Genomic DNA, 15,620 nt, shown 5'->3' on the forward strand with positions numbered 1-15,620 from the left:
AACGAAACGGCCGAACGCGGCCGGAGGAGGCCGAGGCTGCAGCGTCAGAGAACAGTTTAAAGAATCCGAGGACACGAACCAAAGAAGTGGCCTTGGCTGAATAAGGTGCCCTTTTTACTGCGAACGCGAACCCATTCTGGGTGATGAGTCCAGCTGTCAGTCATTGGAACTTCATACTCGCTCCTGTGATGCTGGCGAAGACGAAACTGAAAGCTGCGGGAGCGACAGGCGTTCACTGGCCGTCATGACTGTTTACCTCTGGACAAGCCACGTGAAGCACTGTTCTTTTGCGCATGCGGATCGGTTTAGGAGCTGATCTGTTCAGACTGATGTCGCATACAGATCACATTTAAAAGATAATGTGAACAGCCAAACCAAAAAATCGGATTTGGTGAGAAAATCAGATTTGGGTCACTTTTACCTGCTGTGTAAACGTAGCCTAAGTGATGACAGTTTTTGATGACTTGTACGCTCAATAAAGATCATCATTCTGCATGTTGGTCTCCTGACTTCTCTCCTTTGCACAGAAAAACTTTTACACTACATGACGATGTAAACTAGCAGGACTCGTAGGACTGCATGTAAAAAGGTGCAGTACTCATGCTCATATTCTTTTTGAGGACGCAGAATGTTAATCTAACAAATGTGATTTATTACATGGCTATGTAATATAACTAATTATGTTGTGAAAAATAAATTAATTACATCTCATGCTCAACGAAAAGGGGGGACTGAGTCAACACTGTCTGATGGACAACAAGCATGGCATTAGTCCATGGACGTAACACAAGTTAGTATTACATGCAGAGTGAGAGGGAAAACAGTTCTGCCAACAAGTGTTTCATTAGCTAGCTTGATTTGTTTGTTATTGATTGTTCTCACAGAGCATGAACAGAGGAACTTAAGGTGGGTCACAATTCAGCACCAAAAGTTTAATAAGTTATACCCAGATGTGTATTCACATAAAGAAATAGTGAGAGTAGTTACTGAAAAACTGATTACTGCATTGCAATTGTTGCAACGATTCATCAATTATGGGAAAAAATCATTAGTTGCAGCTCTAGTTAATAGATTTCAAAAGTATAGCAAAATGACAATAATAGCTCTCTTCTAAGGCTTAAATTGAGTTTATAGGTTTGTTTCAAGATGATAATGAGCTAAGATAGCTGGGTAATTTCAGTACACAGTGAGGCAGTGAGAGCTGAAGGGTTGGAAGGATGAAACACAGCTCGTTCTTTTGAAGACTATCAACATAGATACGTGACTTCTCAGTCTTTCAAGTATGAAAGAAGATTTAAAAAGGTGATTGGCTGAGTCTCTGTAGTGATCTGCCACACACACAAATTCTTAGTCATACTATCTGAAAGAACAGGCGCACCAATCAGTGTTTTTGGGACCGATACCAATCGACTTTCAGCACGAACAGCCGAGAGCTGTTCGTGGGGGGGTAGGGAGGGGCTGGACTGTTAAAGCCTATTTACACCAAATTACACCAATTGTTTCAGACAAAAAATGGATGCGATTTTAAGGTAGTGGATCTTTAACCTCTGCATTTTTAGTCAGCATTTGCTTGTCACCCTGATGTATGTTTGTTTGGGCTGCAACCATGACAACGGAGCCTGATTTTAACGCATCCAGGCTCCAATTAAAAATCCATGCAGCGGTTCAGGCCGTCAGTTTCGGACCCGGTGTGAAAGACACCATTAATATGTGTGTGTTCATTTTCAAAACTTGGTGTGTGTTTTTTCGTCTGTAAAAATTGGGCTTTAGTCCTGTAGTCAAAAGTCAGAAGGTCTGTATTTCCATCTAGCATTTGAACAAGGAACTGCAGGGTCCTGTGACAAAGGAGCCTTATGCAGGGCTGCAGCAACCCTTAAATATGGCTCATATGTTCTATGTCACTGATCAGGTCTCAGGACTGTGTACACTTAGCCAACCCTTACTGAACTGCTGCATGTTTGGGCCCACTTTCTCTACAAAAAGCTTAATTTCAGGCTGCCTCATCTTCTAGGTCTCACATGCTTCTATAACAGCCATGCACATAAAACTTTGCTTATTTGTTTTAAGGTTTGTGTTCTCTGAATCTTTTACTGTTGTGTTACTGTAAAAACTGAATCAACTACATCAGCAGCCCATCACATTTTTTTTTTTAAGTATTCCAACAGACATCTGACACTAAACTCAATGATTTTTCCATGGTACAAGAGCCTCTGCCTAATCTTCCCTGTAAGCATGTGCTATTTGTATCAAAACTCTACAGTCCAGTGCTTCATTGCTACTCTTGGCTTTCTAGATTTGCATTTCTGTAAAGCTACTTTAGAACAATGTATGTTGAAAAAAAGAAGCACTACGTAATCTCCAGTATGAATCGTTTACTTTGTGGCAGTATGTATGTCCTGCATCTTCAAACCATCTTCAGAATAGAACAGACAGATGAGCTGAACTGGATCTCTGGTGTGAATCTACTACTGTGGGCCAGTCTGCTGGAACTGACTGTAGGAACCAGATATCTGGTGGGAATCTTCCGGTGGGCTGTCCCCTCAACAAGTTAATTAATCAGTCATTGCGTTTTTGGCTGAGTAAGACTCACTGAAGGAACTGGACCTCAAGTATAAGCCTTCTATTGTAAAACTGTTTCTCCAGTGTGACTCTTGTCACGTAAAACAGGCTACAGAAATTGTATTTCCAGTGTGAATGTGCTGCAGTGGACCAGACTGTAGAAAGTGGATCTAAAACAGGGGTGCAGAACTCTAGTCCTGGAGGGCCAGTGCCCAGCACAGTTTGGTGATTTACCTACTCAAACACACATTCCGGTACTTAAATGTTAAATGGCAGGTTTAGTGGGTGTGTTTGACTAGGGAAACCTACAAACTTTACCGGATGGTGGCCCTCCAGGACCGAAGTTGTGCACTTCTGATCTACAGTGCAAATCTTCTATTGCAGAAAAACCTCCAGTAACTGGATCTCCAGTGTCATTCTTCCGCTGCAGAACGTAGTGTAGAAACTATTAGACCTTCAATGTTAATTTTAAGTTGTACAATCTCCTATTGGATAGCTATCTATAAGAACTGTATCTCTAGTTTGACTGTTGGAACTGTATCTCTAGTGTGACTGTTGGAACTGTACATCCAGTGTGAATGTTCTACTGAAGAGTGTAGGAGAAATATCTTTATTTATTTCTTTACTGTAAGACATATAGTAAGAACAGGCTTTCCACTGTGAAAGGCAAACAGTGGCACAACCTACAGACTGTTGCTCTATTTTTGTGCGCCCTTCTTATATCCAGAGGTGTTGATAAGAAAATGCTTGCGGCTATGAGTCATGGGCTCTACCGCAGAGCTTTCAGCACATACACGCAGTCTACTGTGGTAGAGCAGACAGACTTGCACAGAGTACACATATATAAACACACGCTGTTAGCAAGCATCTGTATTTATCTGGACCAGTTTGGTGAGGGGCCTCAAAAACATTATTAGTCATGCCTACTCTGTCATTGCAAGTAAATGCAGTGTTTGTTGTGAGACTGTATGGTCTACTGTCTGCAGAGGCGCAGTTAAATCCAAGCAAAGCCGAGCTGAAAAGCCCCAATCCCGATCATGACTGTGTGTGTGTGTGTGTGTGTGTGTGTGTGTGTGTGTGTGTGTGTGTGTGTGTGTGTGAGGTACACAGAAGCGAGAGACTGATGGAATTCGAGTCTCAGGAGGGAGGTTTAATCAAAGGGAATAAAGCAGTTTTATAGACCCATAAAACAGCAGTGGGACAGACAGCATTAACTGCGCCATGAGCTGCATACTGAGCAAGGATGTGTGTGTGCACGGCTCAATGTTCGGTATTTAACATCCTTATTTTCACGTGTTAACAATACTGGTAAGTCAAACAGAAAGATATAGATAAAGTACTGTGCAAAAGTCAGAGATTACCCTTAACTGAGATCATTTCCAGTCAAAAGTTATTCTTATTTCAGCATCAAGAAAAAGACAGAAAATTACACCAAAGCCTTGGCAAATGAACATAATATCTATTTTTTCAGCATTTAGTGTGTCCAGCGTATGCCTTCATGAAAGCAGCCATTCTTTTCGGGAAACCTGCTTTCAGTTTTTCTAGGACATCTTCAAGAACATTCCTGAACTCACTGAAGGTTAGTCTTAGAAGTTGTTTGCACTTTCTGCTACTTTTCTTCAAATAATCCCAAACACATTCAATCGGGCTCTCAGTCCTTTGTTCTGAGAAGACCAGAAGTTTCTTTGATTTGTGTATTTTCTTCTCTCAGTAAGGGCTTCTTGCACAGCTGCACATCCTTTCAGAACCATAGTGCTGAGCTGTAATCTCACAGTGGAAGGATGGACAGAAACGCCTGTGAATTTCTTCAGATGCTCTCCTCTCTATCAAGATGAAAGCTTGAAGTGGTGTTTTTCTGAGGACTGTTTTAGTTGTCTATCAGGTCTCACGCAGTTATTAGGAGTCCCATTTTCTCTGTATCTTTTAATAATTTTTTTAAATAATTTTTAGAAAAAAAAAAATATTTTTTTTGTTTTACATTTCCCTTTGACTTTGTCCTTCCTTATGTGAGTGGATTGTTATATCTAATCTCTTCAAAAACATCTGAAAAATGTGCAATTATGTACTTAATTGAAGTGACAGAGAGAGAAAGAGAGAGAGAAAAAAAATGTGTATGAAAGCCTGTCTGTTAGCACCACAGACAGCTCAGTGTGAGTGCGTGTGTATGTGTGTGTTTGACTGCGGCCGCTGACAGCCTTTATTAGCATTTCAAAAGCCTGCAGACATATCCTCTGATCTACGGCCAGATGACCCTGTGCGCTCTCTCTCTCTCTCACACACACACACACACACACACACACACACACACACACACACCCTCACACCCTCACCTCTCTTTTACCCACCCACGCCTGCTGGAGAGAACAGCACTTCCTAATTCCGGGTCGGCACTCAACTTTGTTTCTATGGAAACCTCTTATTGAAAGACCTTGCAATTTCAGCGGCTCTGTCTCTGTCTGTCTGTCTGAGTCGGACTCTAGGTAGTGAGATGAGTAATTGAAAAGGTAATGTCAATATGTGGCTATAGCCAGCTGACTAAAAGTTCTCAGCAGACGAGCAGAAGAAACTGACAGCATGGTACTAAAGCTATGCTGCTGCTGCTGCAAGTTGTGTGTGTATATTTAATGTGATATTTTGGTTAAAACATCAAATTTACATAATCTTTCCACTTAAACTAAACGTAGTCGGTCAGCCAAGACAGGTTTGATGTCCAAAGCCTGCTTCTTTAGTTTTCCACTGGAGCTACATGGCTAATGTAACTGACAGGGAAAAGGAACTTCTAAATCACCAATTAGCACTGTGTAAACTGCATGCAAACTCACACACTTGCAAATCTATAAAAATGGACAGACTTATAGCCTAAAGGCCTTCACACTTTTGGACATCAAGGAATCAGCCTGTCACTATCAAGAAGTTTAAGCTGAAAATGAAGCTAATTGCGAATAACAATTTAATTGTCTTTTTTTTGTTACAAATGACAAATGACAACAAATAAACAAACATTACTCACTCATGTCCTCTAAAGGTGTTAAGATGCTCCCAATTCACATTCTCTTGCAACGTAAACTTTGACTGTGAATACTAAAAACTGTGGAAAACAAAAGTTGTCAGCTAAATAACTGTAATGAAGTGATTATGTAATAATTTCGACAACCCCAACAAAAAATTAATTTAAACGTGAATAGCTCATGTAATCTGGCATACTAAATGACAATATTATTTCAGATGGCAACATTATTTCATTCAGCCTCTGTTCAATTTTTGTGAACTTTCTCTGGCGACATGAACTCACTGGCCATCTTTAGTGTTGGCATGGCGACAACCAAGATGACTAATCAGTGTCCCAGCAAGTAGAACTTCAGTTTCACAAACGTCAAAAAGATTTCTACTTTGTCATGGATGGTGTTTGACAAAAGTAGCTCAAATGGGGCAAAACTGAGTTATATACGAAAACACTCAAAGTTCCAGCTCTTGAGTTAGGCGGTGAAACTCTCCACGCTACTTTTATGTTTTCAAACTGGAAAGTAGCCCACACGTTGTCATTCATCCATTTTCGGAGGAGCGAAGAATTTTCAGAGGAGCGAAGAATTTCTGCACTTAAAGACATCCTGCCCGACTGCCCGAACAACATGGTGAAAATTTCAATGCGAAAAAAAATGACCAAAGCGTTTTGCATTTACATGACATTTATTTGCATCACATGCACTTAAAAGAGCTGAACCTAATTGAATTAGGCAAAGGATTTCCAAAGAATTCAATGGTCTTCTTTAACAATAAGGCTTTGTTGTGGATCCAAAGTAATTTACTAAAATTGATCAAAACTAATCTGCTATCATATTTCTAATTCAACTCAAAGTTTGGTGACCTTGATTTATTAGTGTTTTCTTAACTCATACAAGAACTATTTCTACGTTTCTGAGTGTCAGGGTTCAAGATGGCAGCTATTTTACTAAATTATTTTAATGCTACTGAGAACCAAAAAAATTGTCTTCAAATTTTCAACTCTAAAGTAGCCAGTTTTAGCACTCATGAGCCAATAAGCATGGTTCAACATCTAGACTGCTGATAGGCTGTCTAAAGTACATTGTGTACGCATGGTATTTTCAGCTCTTTTTGACTAGCCTACAAACCCTTTACTGTTCAGTATACCCACTTCCAGCAACTCACACTCATTCTGGTTCAAGCCCCACCTACTTTCAAACTGTAACTTAAAAGAAGGTATCAGAACAATCAGTACTGAAGTCAAATCAATCAAATCTTTTTAATAACAGCTGTGACTACTGTTTTCAGCAATGATGTATTTTGCCTTGTAGCTACAAAAGCAAACCACAGACACCCAACGTGTCTTGATGTCTGAAGCTGTGAAAAGTTGATTTCTTTGCCAACCTACTGCTTTTTACCACACCATAAAGGAAGCGATACGATGAGACCTCGGCCGTACATACTTGTACACATATTATACATGTAATAAGGATTTTCTAAACCTACACCATGGATCCTTCTAATCCTACTAACAGACTTTGGAAAAAAATCAACATTTTGTTGTTCCTCATGCTATAGGTTACCTGCGCTTCCTGAAAATGTTCAAACACAGACACACGCAAACAATCAGAAGGCATCTGCTTTTTATTGTAAAGTGGCAGTTCTACCTCTCAGCAACACATCACAGAGAGCCTCCGGCACTAACCCAAAACCTGTTCCAGGCTGAACAACCTATTTATAACGAAACTCCGACCAGATCAAAACTTGCAGCAAAATCGCAAAAGCTGGAGTCGTGCTGGCTGACACTGACTCCCCTGGGGCTTCATTTCCCCACGGCATCAAAAGATGGAGCGAGGAACAGCAGAATCACTTTGAGCACTCTCTCTAAGATGACACCTCTGGAAAGCTGAATTCTAGGCGAGGCCCCTAGAAACTGCTGAAGTAATGCTGTTTGTGCCACAATGGTTGAGGAATATGAACAGTAGAACTGCTGATAGTACTACATTATAAAAAAAAGTAAAAGCAGTGAGAATGGTTGTACTACCCTCAAGTTCTTACTTCTAGTTATCGGACAGATGGTCTAACTGCAGAAAGATCGTAAAAAACCTTTTCTTTAAAATTATATCTTATTTTAAAGCAACACTGTTTAAGAAAGGTGCTATATAATAAACAGATATTATTATTTGCTGTTTAAAATGCCTATTATGTTCTGTTACACAATCATAAACACCTCAAAGCACTTCTTTTACACCATGGAAACACTCTGGTCATGGTTGTTCTGTCATGATGTAGTAAACACTATAAAATGTCTAATTTGTTTCAGTTTAGCCTCCAGTTTAGCCTCCAAGTGCAGGGAAGAGCCTTTGCTTTGGAGTATTTGGCAAAAACACGCTTTACCTTCCAAACTTGCCAAAAAAATCCTTTGGCAGAGGGGCGTGTAAGCGGAGGAGTTTATCGCTCTCGGAGGGCCTGAACATTGGAGCGGGCTCGAGTGTGTGTGTGTCGGTGTGGGTGCGTTCAAACAAGTGTGAGCACGGGTGTGAGAAAGATTCGGTTTTCATGTGTTATCACAGCCTGCGTGTGCGCTTGCACAGCAAGCCTCTGCTCCACTCTCCATTTCAGCTCCCTTTCAATAGGAGCTCCATCTACAGAGACAATGACCGACACTTTCCATTTGAAAGCTAAAACCTGCTTCCTCTTAGCAAATTTCTCCAAGTGGCCACTGACCCTGGCAGGTATGGACTCTCTCAGACTCAATATTCACACATGCTGAGAAGCAAAGAACTGTGTGGGTCCTAATGGCTTCACCAGGCATGAGCTCACAATGGAGAAATGCGTGAAAGACAAGCTGGAGGCCAGTGAAACTGCACTGAGAAACAATGTGGTGGAACTATTGAGAAGGTTCTTAAAGGACAGTTTGAGCAAATGCTTTTCCACAGCACTGTTTTTCCAAGTTTTTATGGTTTTCCACATGAGAGGATCAAAGCGAAAGAAATGGGTTGTGCTTTCACACATGGTTTTCCTCCTGACCTGCTATTGCTGAACACGTTTCTCAGCTGTTGATCGTTTCTGTTGGTAAGCAAGAGATAACTAGCAAAACAACATGATCATGGACAAGCGGCCTAAATTTTAGATAATGCAAGTAGTTAGAATTTTGTTTTCCTCGTCCTGACTACTGTAAAGCATTGCTCACAAAAGTCTGAACAACACCAACAACAAATTACAACTAAACGAGTGCTAACCTTCTCCAGATTCCACTTAAGAAACTTTATGACCCAAAGATCTGGAACAAAACATTTGTTTGTATTTGATGCATGTTTTACTATTTTTTTATTTTGATTTGTTTCTTTTTCTTTCACTGTTACACTGTAAAGCATTTGGGGATATTTTTATATTTCTTAATAGTACAGCAATATACATCTCTGAATACCTGGAAAACTATGTTGTCTTAAGACCATCTAATCTCCATATTTTACTTACAAAATTTAAAAAGAGTGGTGTAGCAGCTTTTTGTGTTTATACCTTTAGTATTTATAATAACATTTTTACTGTTATTATTTTTTTCTGTCACTGCTTTTATTTTGGGCATGTTTATATGGGCCAGTTTTAGTATTGTGCTTTTTTTTTTGTTTTATATGAAAATATCAATAAAATTCGCTGTTAAAATTACTACTAGTAGCTAGCAAAGGCAGAGGATCATACACAACCACTTGAAAGTTTGGAATATTCATATTAATAATTTTGTTTTTTATTCAATAATAACTAATACAGTGCATCTCTAAATATTATAAACTAGTCTCCTGGTGATATTTTAAAATGCTTTATTCAAGTTTTTAAATGATGACATTTCTGAAATACATATTTACAGTTTTCTACCAATTACTGGACCTCTACAAACTTGAATATTATTACCACACTCTTTTTTATATATGTATATTGGTGTTTTTGTTCAATTTTCTCCAAAATTGAGCGGAATTCAATTCAGTAGCTAGGTCTTCCCCAGTCACACGATGCTGCCCAGCTGGAAGGATGAAGGCCAGCATGTGCTTCTTTTGAGAGACATGTACCACTGCATCTTTCTGAATGGCTGCAATGTCATTTGGCAGTTCAACATGCTTGCAGGAGAACACTAACAGTAAATTCTGTTACACCAGATAACAGCCACCCACAATGGCTAGCACTGGGCTTAAATGGAGGAGGATCCTTCCCACCCACAGAGAGCGAGGCAAATCATGCTGTCTTGGACTGCAGACCATTGATCAAATGTGCAATCTTCTAATAAAAGGGCCAATGCTTAAACATTTGCGCCACTTGAAAGTTTTGAATGGAAGTGTACATTACAGGAAAGCTGAAGCAATCATACCTTCCAGAAGTTATCCACTTTTCCATAGACGAGCGACTGGTTCTGTCGCTTGATGTCATCGATGTGCCGGATGTCGCTGGCGTTCAGGTGCTGCTCCACCACAAAGCCCAGGAAACTGTTATCAGGGGTGTGAGCTGTGGGAGAGAGCAACAACCAATTAAACAGAAGGACGAAACAAAACAAATCAATCTGTATGGAGAAATTCAGAAAAGAGAAGGGACATATAATAACCAATCAGAACAGACAAAAGAAACAAAACGACCAATCACACTGGAGGGAATTTGAAAACAAATTGAACACGGAGGAAAAAACAGGACAGGAATGTTATTTCATCTGTCATATTACTCTGTAATCCACAAAGGCCAAACGGTGATGCAGAAAACGAATAGCTTTTAAGATTAACGGAATGGCCGATTTTAATTAAGATATGATCCTGGGTTAAACGATTTTCTAATCTGTCGTCATGGTTACAGTGGTTGCCAACAGGTATCATGAAGAGTTAAGATGGAAAGTGAAGAGTTCAGATTGTGTTTGTGTGTAGGAGAAGGATCAGGGTGTGTATTGATGCTGCCAGAGGGAGAGGGAGAGAGAGAGAGAGAGAGAGAGAGAGAGAGAGTTACTATGGGAACAGTAGGCCAAAAGATCGCCTGGGTAACAGGGCGCTGGCAGAGTTTCACCTCCGTGCCATCTGTCTAAAACTTTAAATCCACATTACATGTCTGCTTCTCTGCACACAATCAAATATCCAGATACTTGTGGGTGGTAGGATTGTCAATTATTCAACTAAACCCAAAAAAAAAAAAATTAAAATGTAGTCTGCAGTGATTAAGTGGCAGCATGCATGATAATAATGCAACCTTTAAATTCTACTGGTCTCTTTTACAGGCCAAAAAAAGAAAAAAAACATGGCAGACACATGCCATGTTTTATATCATATTTGTTATATAGTCTATTCCAATGTAAAGTTATTGTACATTAAAACAAACAATTATTCAACTAACAGATACTTTATGTATCTGCTGGGTTTATTCTCTTAGTCTTAGGGACAAGAAGAGTCTTCAGTGTTTAGTGACCACTTACTCTAAAATACAGTACTGTGCAAATGTCACAGACCCTTTCCAGTCACTAACTACAAATGACTAACTACAAGATGTTAATTTTTTAACATGAGGAAAAAGACAGAAAACATACTTAACAGAACAATACAACTAAATATATTGTCTACTTTTTTCAGCATTTAGTGTGTTTATACAGTTTTGGAAACTGCTGTTACATCAGTCATTTTCCAGGGACTTTCACCTTCATTATGCAAGTGGACTATGTAATATCTGATCTAATCTAATCAGTTTTGACTGGAATTTAAACAAATGACTTGTGGGTCTCTGACGTACCCTCTGACAGTACTGTATGTGCAACAGTTTAGCTTTTCCTATAACCCTGTGATAAACAGACTGTTGCCACTAGTGCCGGCCTGTTTGTAAGAGGTCAAAATTTGTACCGCTTTTGTGAACAGGGTCATCTATCCTTCCTGTACATTTATTTGAAGGACTCCTGAAGCATTTTTCCTTTTGTGTATTGAAGCACTTGGTGTCGGTTATGGTGTAGTGTGTGTTTTATATCCGCCATTTAAAGCCATTTAAACTTACATAGTGTAGCTTTAAATTGCCCTTTGGGATAAAACTTTAAAGCAAGCAAGTAAGTAATCAGCACATTACCTGATTACTATTATCATTAACAGTGACAGTCCTAATGGGCAGATCCATCATAAAAGCAGAGATGCTGTTTACTGGATGTACAGCGTTACTGCCTGCAGTCTTTGCGTGTGCGTGAGTGGATGTATGTGCGTGTACGTGTGTGCATACACTGTAGCTGAGCCTGAGGGAGCAGCTGGACTGTGTTGTTGCAGCAACCCATCAAATCCAATCAGGGTGCAGAATGAGATTCAGAAACCAGCCGCCCCATAATGCAATTTGTGTAAATTTGGTGGAAATCAGAAATGGCAATAGAAATGGAACAGAACCCCTCCCACTCTGCCTGCTCTCACCCTGTCCCTCCTGCTTTACGCTAAATGACTAGATGCTGCTAGCATTCTAACTGTACACCAATGCTGCAGCACACACACAGGCTGTCAACCACAATCACATTCAGTAGTACAAATCTGAATGCACTGCTCATTTCAGAGGCCTGGAAAATGTTTGCCTTCTAGACCTCCAAATAGAGCTGTCATGATACAAGAATTTTTACTCTGATACTGATACTAAGCGTAGTAGGTACGGCTTATAGAATTATTCAACATTACTGATAATACTGACAAAAAAAAAACAAAAAAAAACTTCCACTGTCGTTTTATTCTACTCTACAGTCAAATAATGCACTTAACCTGAATAGGGCAGCCATTCACTTAGTGTCAATCCAATGTAAGCAGATAGTGAAAGAAAAAGAACAATTATGGTTGGAATTTAAAAAAGTCTGGAAGCTTCTCCTTAAGTGAAGGATAGTCAATTACAACATGAGCAAGTCTGACTTATTTTTCCACAGAGTGTTACTTTCACCCAACAGAAAAGAAAATATGATGATATGGATTCTGAAGCAGGAGAATGGTCAGTAAACAGTAGCTTTCCCTCAATGTTGGTGTTCTTACAAACTGAAAAACTCTGAGGACGTGCAGTTCACACCATAAGTGATCTGAGAATGAGCTAACGTTAGCCTTACAAAAATCACTAAAGTTCGTTATGTTTCATTATCTAACTACGTACAACTGGTTTATTAACTTATTTTCTAAACATTGTTTTCATGTGGAAAAGAAATGCCATCCATTCATCCTGGAAACCTGTTCACACTTAGCTCGTCTAGTGAACTAGCATGTTCAAATGTTAAATAATAGAGCAACCTGAACAGCTATAAAGCTAATCTACACTTTTATTATTATATCATTAATTTTAAGCTATTGCTTGATACTTACTGAATGAAAAATTATAGGCAGCTTAAACAAAGGGCCAGGTGGTAATTTGGCTCTTGGTGAACAGCACCTCAGTTTGTCAGAACATTCTTAAACATTTTATTGTTTTAGCTCTTCAGTTTATTACAGGCCATATTTAAGCTGATTAATCGTTATTAGGCGATTAATCCAAATCAATAATCGGATATCAAAATAGCTGCCCTACTAGTTTAACAAAACATAGCTATTGCACAGTCGTCACTGTCTGTCTAACTGAAGTGCCTTTAATGCTAAACAAGTTGTATCATGTGGCTTTGCTATGTAAAAAGTGATACTTAAAGGATGTATGAAAGCTGTTCATCAGTAAACTGTGATTGGTAAATGCAACATTAATGTTGAAAAGTCAGGATTCATAGCTGTAATATGCAGACTCTACTTGCAAAATTTAGGCCCCACTATACTTGCAGATTGATTCAGAAAATTATGATCGTCATTGTATGCATTGAATGTCTTGAATGTAAATAAATTCTATAGAAATACAACACATCATAAAATTCAACAGTCTGTTTAAAACAAACATATAATGGGTTAAACCTCTTGTTTAATCTGTATAAGGTCACATATTTAACCTGGATATTTTAAACATGCTAGAAAGGTGCATTTCTACCCTTACTTGGTGTTTTCCCAGAAAATACTAGGCTGACCACTCTACGGACTACCACTACAGAACTCATTACATTTTTGGCTAGACTGGAATTGGAAGTCAGCAACTCCACCATCATATCGCCAGTGAGTTTGGGATGTTCAGCATGCCTTTAAGCTAGAAAAAATAAATGTTGAAGTTAGACAGAAGCCTGTTTTTTTTCTAAAAAGCCTGGGGACAATTTATAAATTACTTTAGAGAGATAAGTATTTTAGAAAAATAAATAGTATTATTAGTTTGTTCTGCCAAAGGCATAAATGTAACAGGTTTTATATTTCTCCCCTTTCTTTTACTTATTTATTTACATGCATTTATATTCATTTTATACTGGCACTTCCTCATGAGTGTTTATGTATGAGTGCATTTTTTTACCTATGTGTACTCATGTAGGTAAATACATGCAATGCTGTTTTGTTATATGACATTATAACGTGTTGTGTTATATCCATTGTTTACCGAAGTACACCCTCTCCACTTTACGTTTAACAGTTAGCTGCTCACGTAACAATAGTGTAATCTTGGTAACATGTGTACATTGCTCCAACAGTTGTACATCCCTATAGTTTGTTTATGCTTAATAACATGTCCTGGGACCTTCCACTGTAAACATTAAAATGAAAATGAAAAGAAAAAGTCTTTTCCCATCTATGTTATTCAAATGAACATGCACAACCTGATTCGCCTACAGGCTGAATACATCACTGAGTGTTAACCTATTTAACCTATGAAAGACAGAGAATTGAATTGTTTGGCACATTTTAATGTTGAAAAGTATTTATTTTTGAGACAGTAGTTCTAAAGCTCTCTCTCAAGCTGAACTGCTCGTTCTCCCTGCAGTCTGCACACTGCTCCCTCTGTAAAGTCAAATAAACACAAACAACGAAGACATGTAACTGGTGTCGGGAAGCTGATGTTTACACTGTAGGAGTGAAGTGCTACTAATTAGCAGAGACTGGAGGAGGAGACGTGGGAGAGAGAGAGACAGAGAATTTACAGAGAGAAAGAGAGAGAGAGAGAGAATGTGAGGGAGGACAAATGAAGTCATCCTTTAATTTCCTCTACTTTAATGAATGTAGGGGTGAGATGGAGGAAAGGTAATGAAGAATGTCATTTAGCTTTACTAAATAAAGGCTTCACCTTGCCTTCTTTTGAGCATTTCTGAGAAACGCTTGCTGTTCACTGCTACCTCTCAATTTAGTAGCAAACAAAAATCTGCAAAAGTTTTGTTAACATTAAAAAAAATCTGGGCAGGTAAGTTTCTCTACAATACACCTTTTAACATCAAACCACACATCTCAACAATTGAATTAGGCAAAATCTATGGAAAAAAAAAAAACAGCTATCTGCTAAATATTTGTCAGTATTTTGAAACGTTCAACTTCAAGTTCACCAAAATGTCCTCATTAGATGGAAAGGTAGGTTTTGTCAAAATAATAATTCGAGGGTTTTGTTTACTAAACTATTACTAAAACCAAATATTGAAAATTCAGAGATGCTGCCTGTTCACAACTGTGTGGGTGTGTCAGATCACATAACTGACAGTGGCATCTCCCAGGCAACTTAAACAACCTGGTGCCACTGGCAGTATTGAGTGACACCACCAATAATGCTAGAGATGGCACACACAGCTGTTAGAACCGGCTTGGTTCAGCCCTACATGGTTGATTTTGAAGAACAAGAGCCCCCTGCAGAAAAACACACCACTTTGCTCTTTTCGAGGGGTCTCTGAATAGTAAACGGGTAACAAGCTGTCTAGAGATTTTTTAGAGATACAGTTAATGTCCAAGGTTTTCATCTTATGATAGGCTGACATATCGTGTCCAATATTTGAAGGTCACATGACCTTAATACGGTCATATCTTATTGTTTCTTATTGTGCACCATGCCTGTAAAGTTCAATTGCAAGGAAACACTGTAAGCTTTGATGTTACGGGGAGTGGCTAACATATAATTTTATTCCTAAAGTGGACCACTAGCTATCAAGCTCTGGTAAATGAAGTTATAGTAGATTCCTGCAACAGGTGGCACAAGTAGGGTGCAGCATCTACCTACGCTACAAACATCGGTGTAACAAA

General features: G+C 38.9%; 1 protein-coding gene across 1 annotated transcript in view; it reads right to left on the reverse strand.

Moving 5' to 3' along the window:
- The window catches only part of mgat5 (alpha-1,6-mannosylglycoprotein 6-beta-N-acetylglucosaminyltransferase), a 147,029-nt gene that overhangs the window by 17,623 nt on the left and 113,786 nt on the right, over positions 1 to 15,620 (reverse strand). Inside the window, exon 11 of the mRNA XM_036561089.1 lies at positions 9,905 to 10,038. Coding sequence (XP_036416982.1) covers positions 9,905 to 10,038 — 134 coding nt within the window. The remainder of the gene's footprint in view (positions 1 to 9,904; positions 10,039 to 15,620) is intronic.

Source organism: Colossoma macropomum, unplaced genomic scaffold, assembly GCF_904425465.1.
Source record: "Colossoma macropomum unplaced genomic scaffold, Colossoma_macropomum, whole genome shotgun sequence".
In the NCBI taxonomy this organism is placed as follows: Eukaryota; Metazoa; Chordata; class Actinopteri; order Characiformes; family Serrasalmidae; genus Colossoma; species Colossoma macropomum.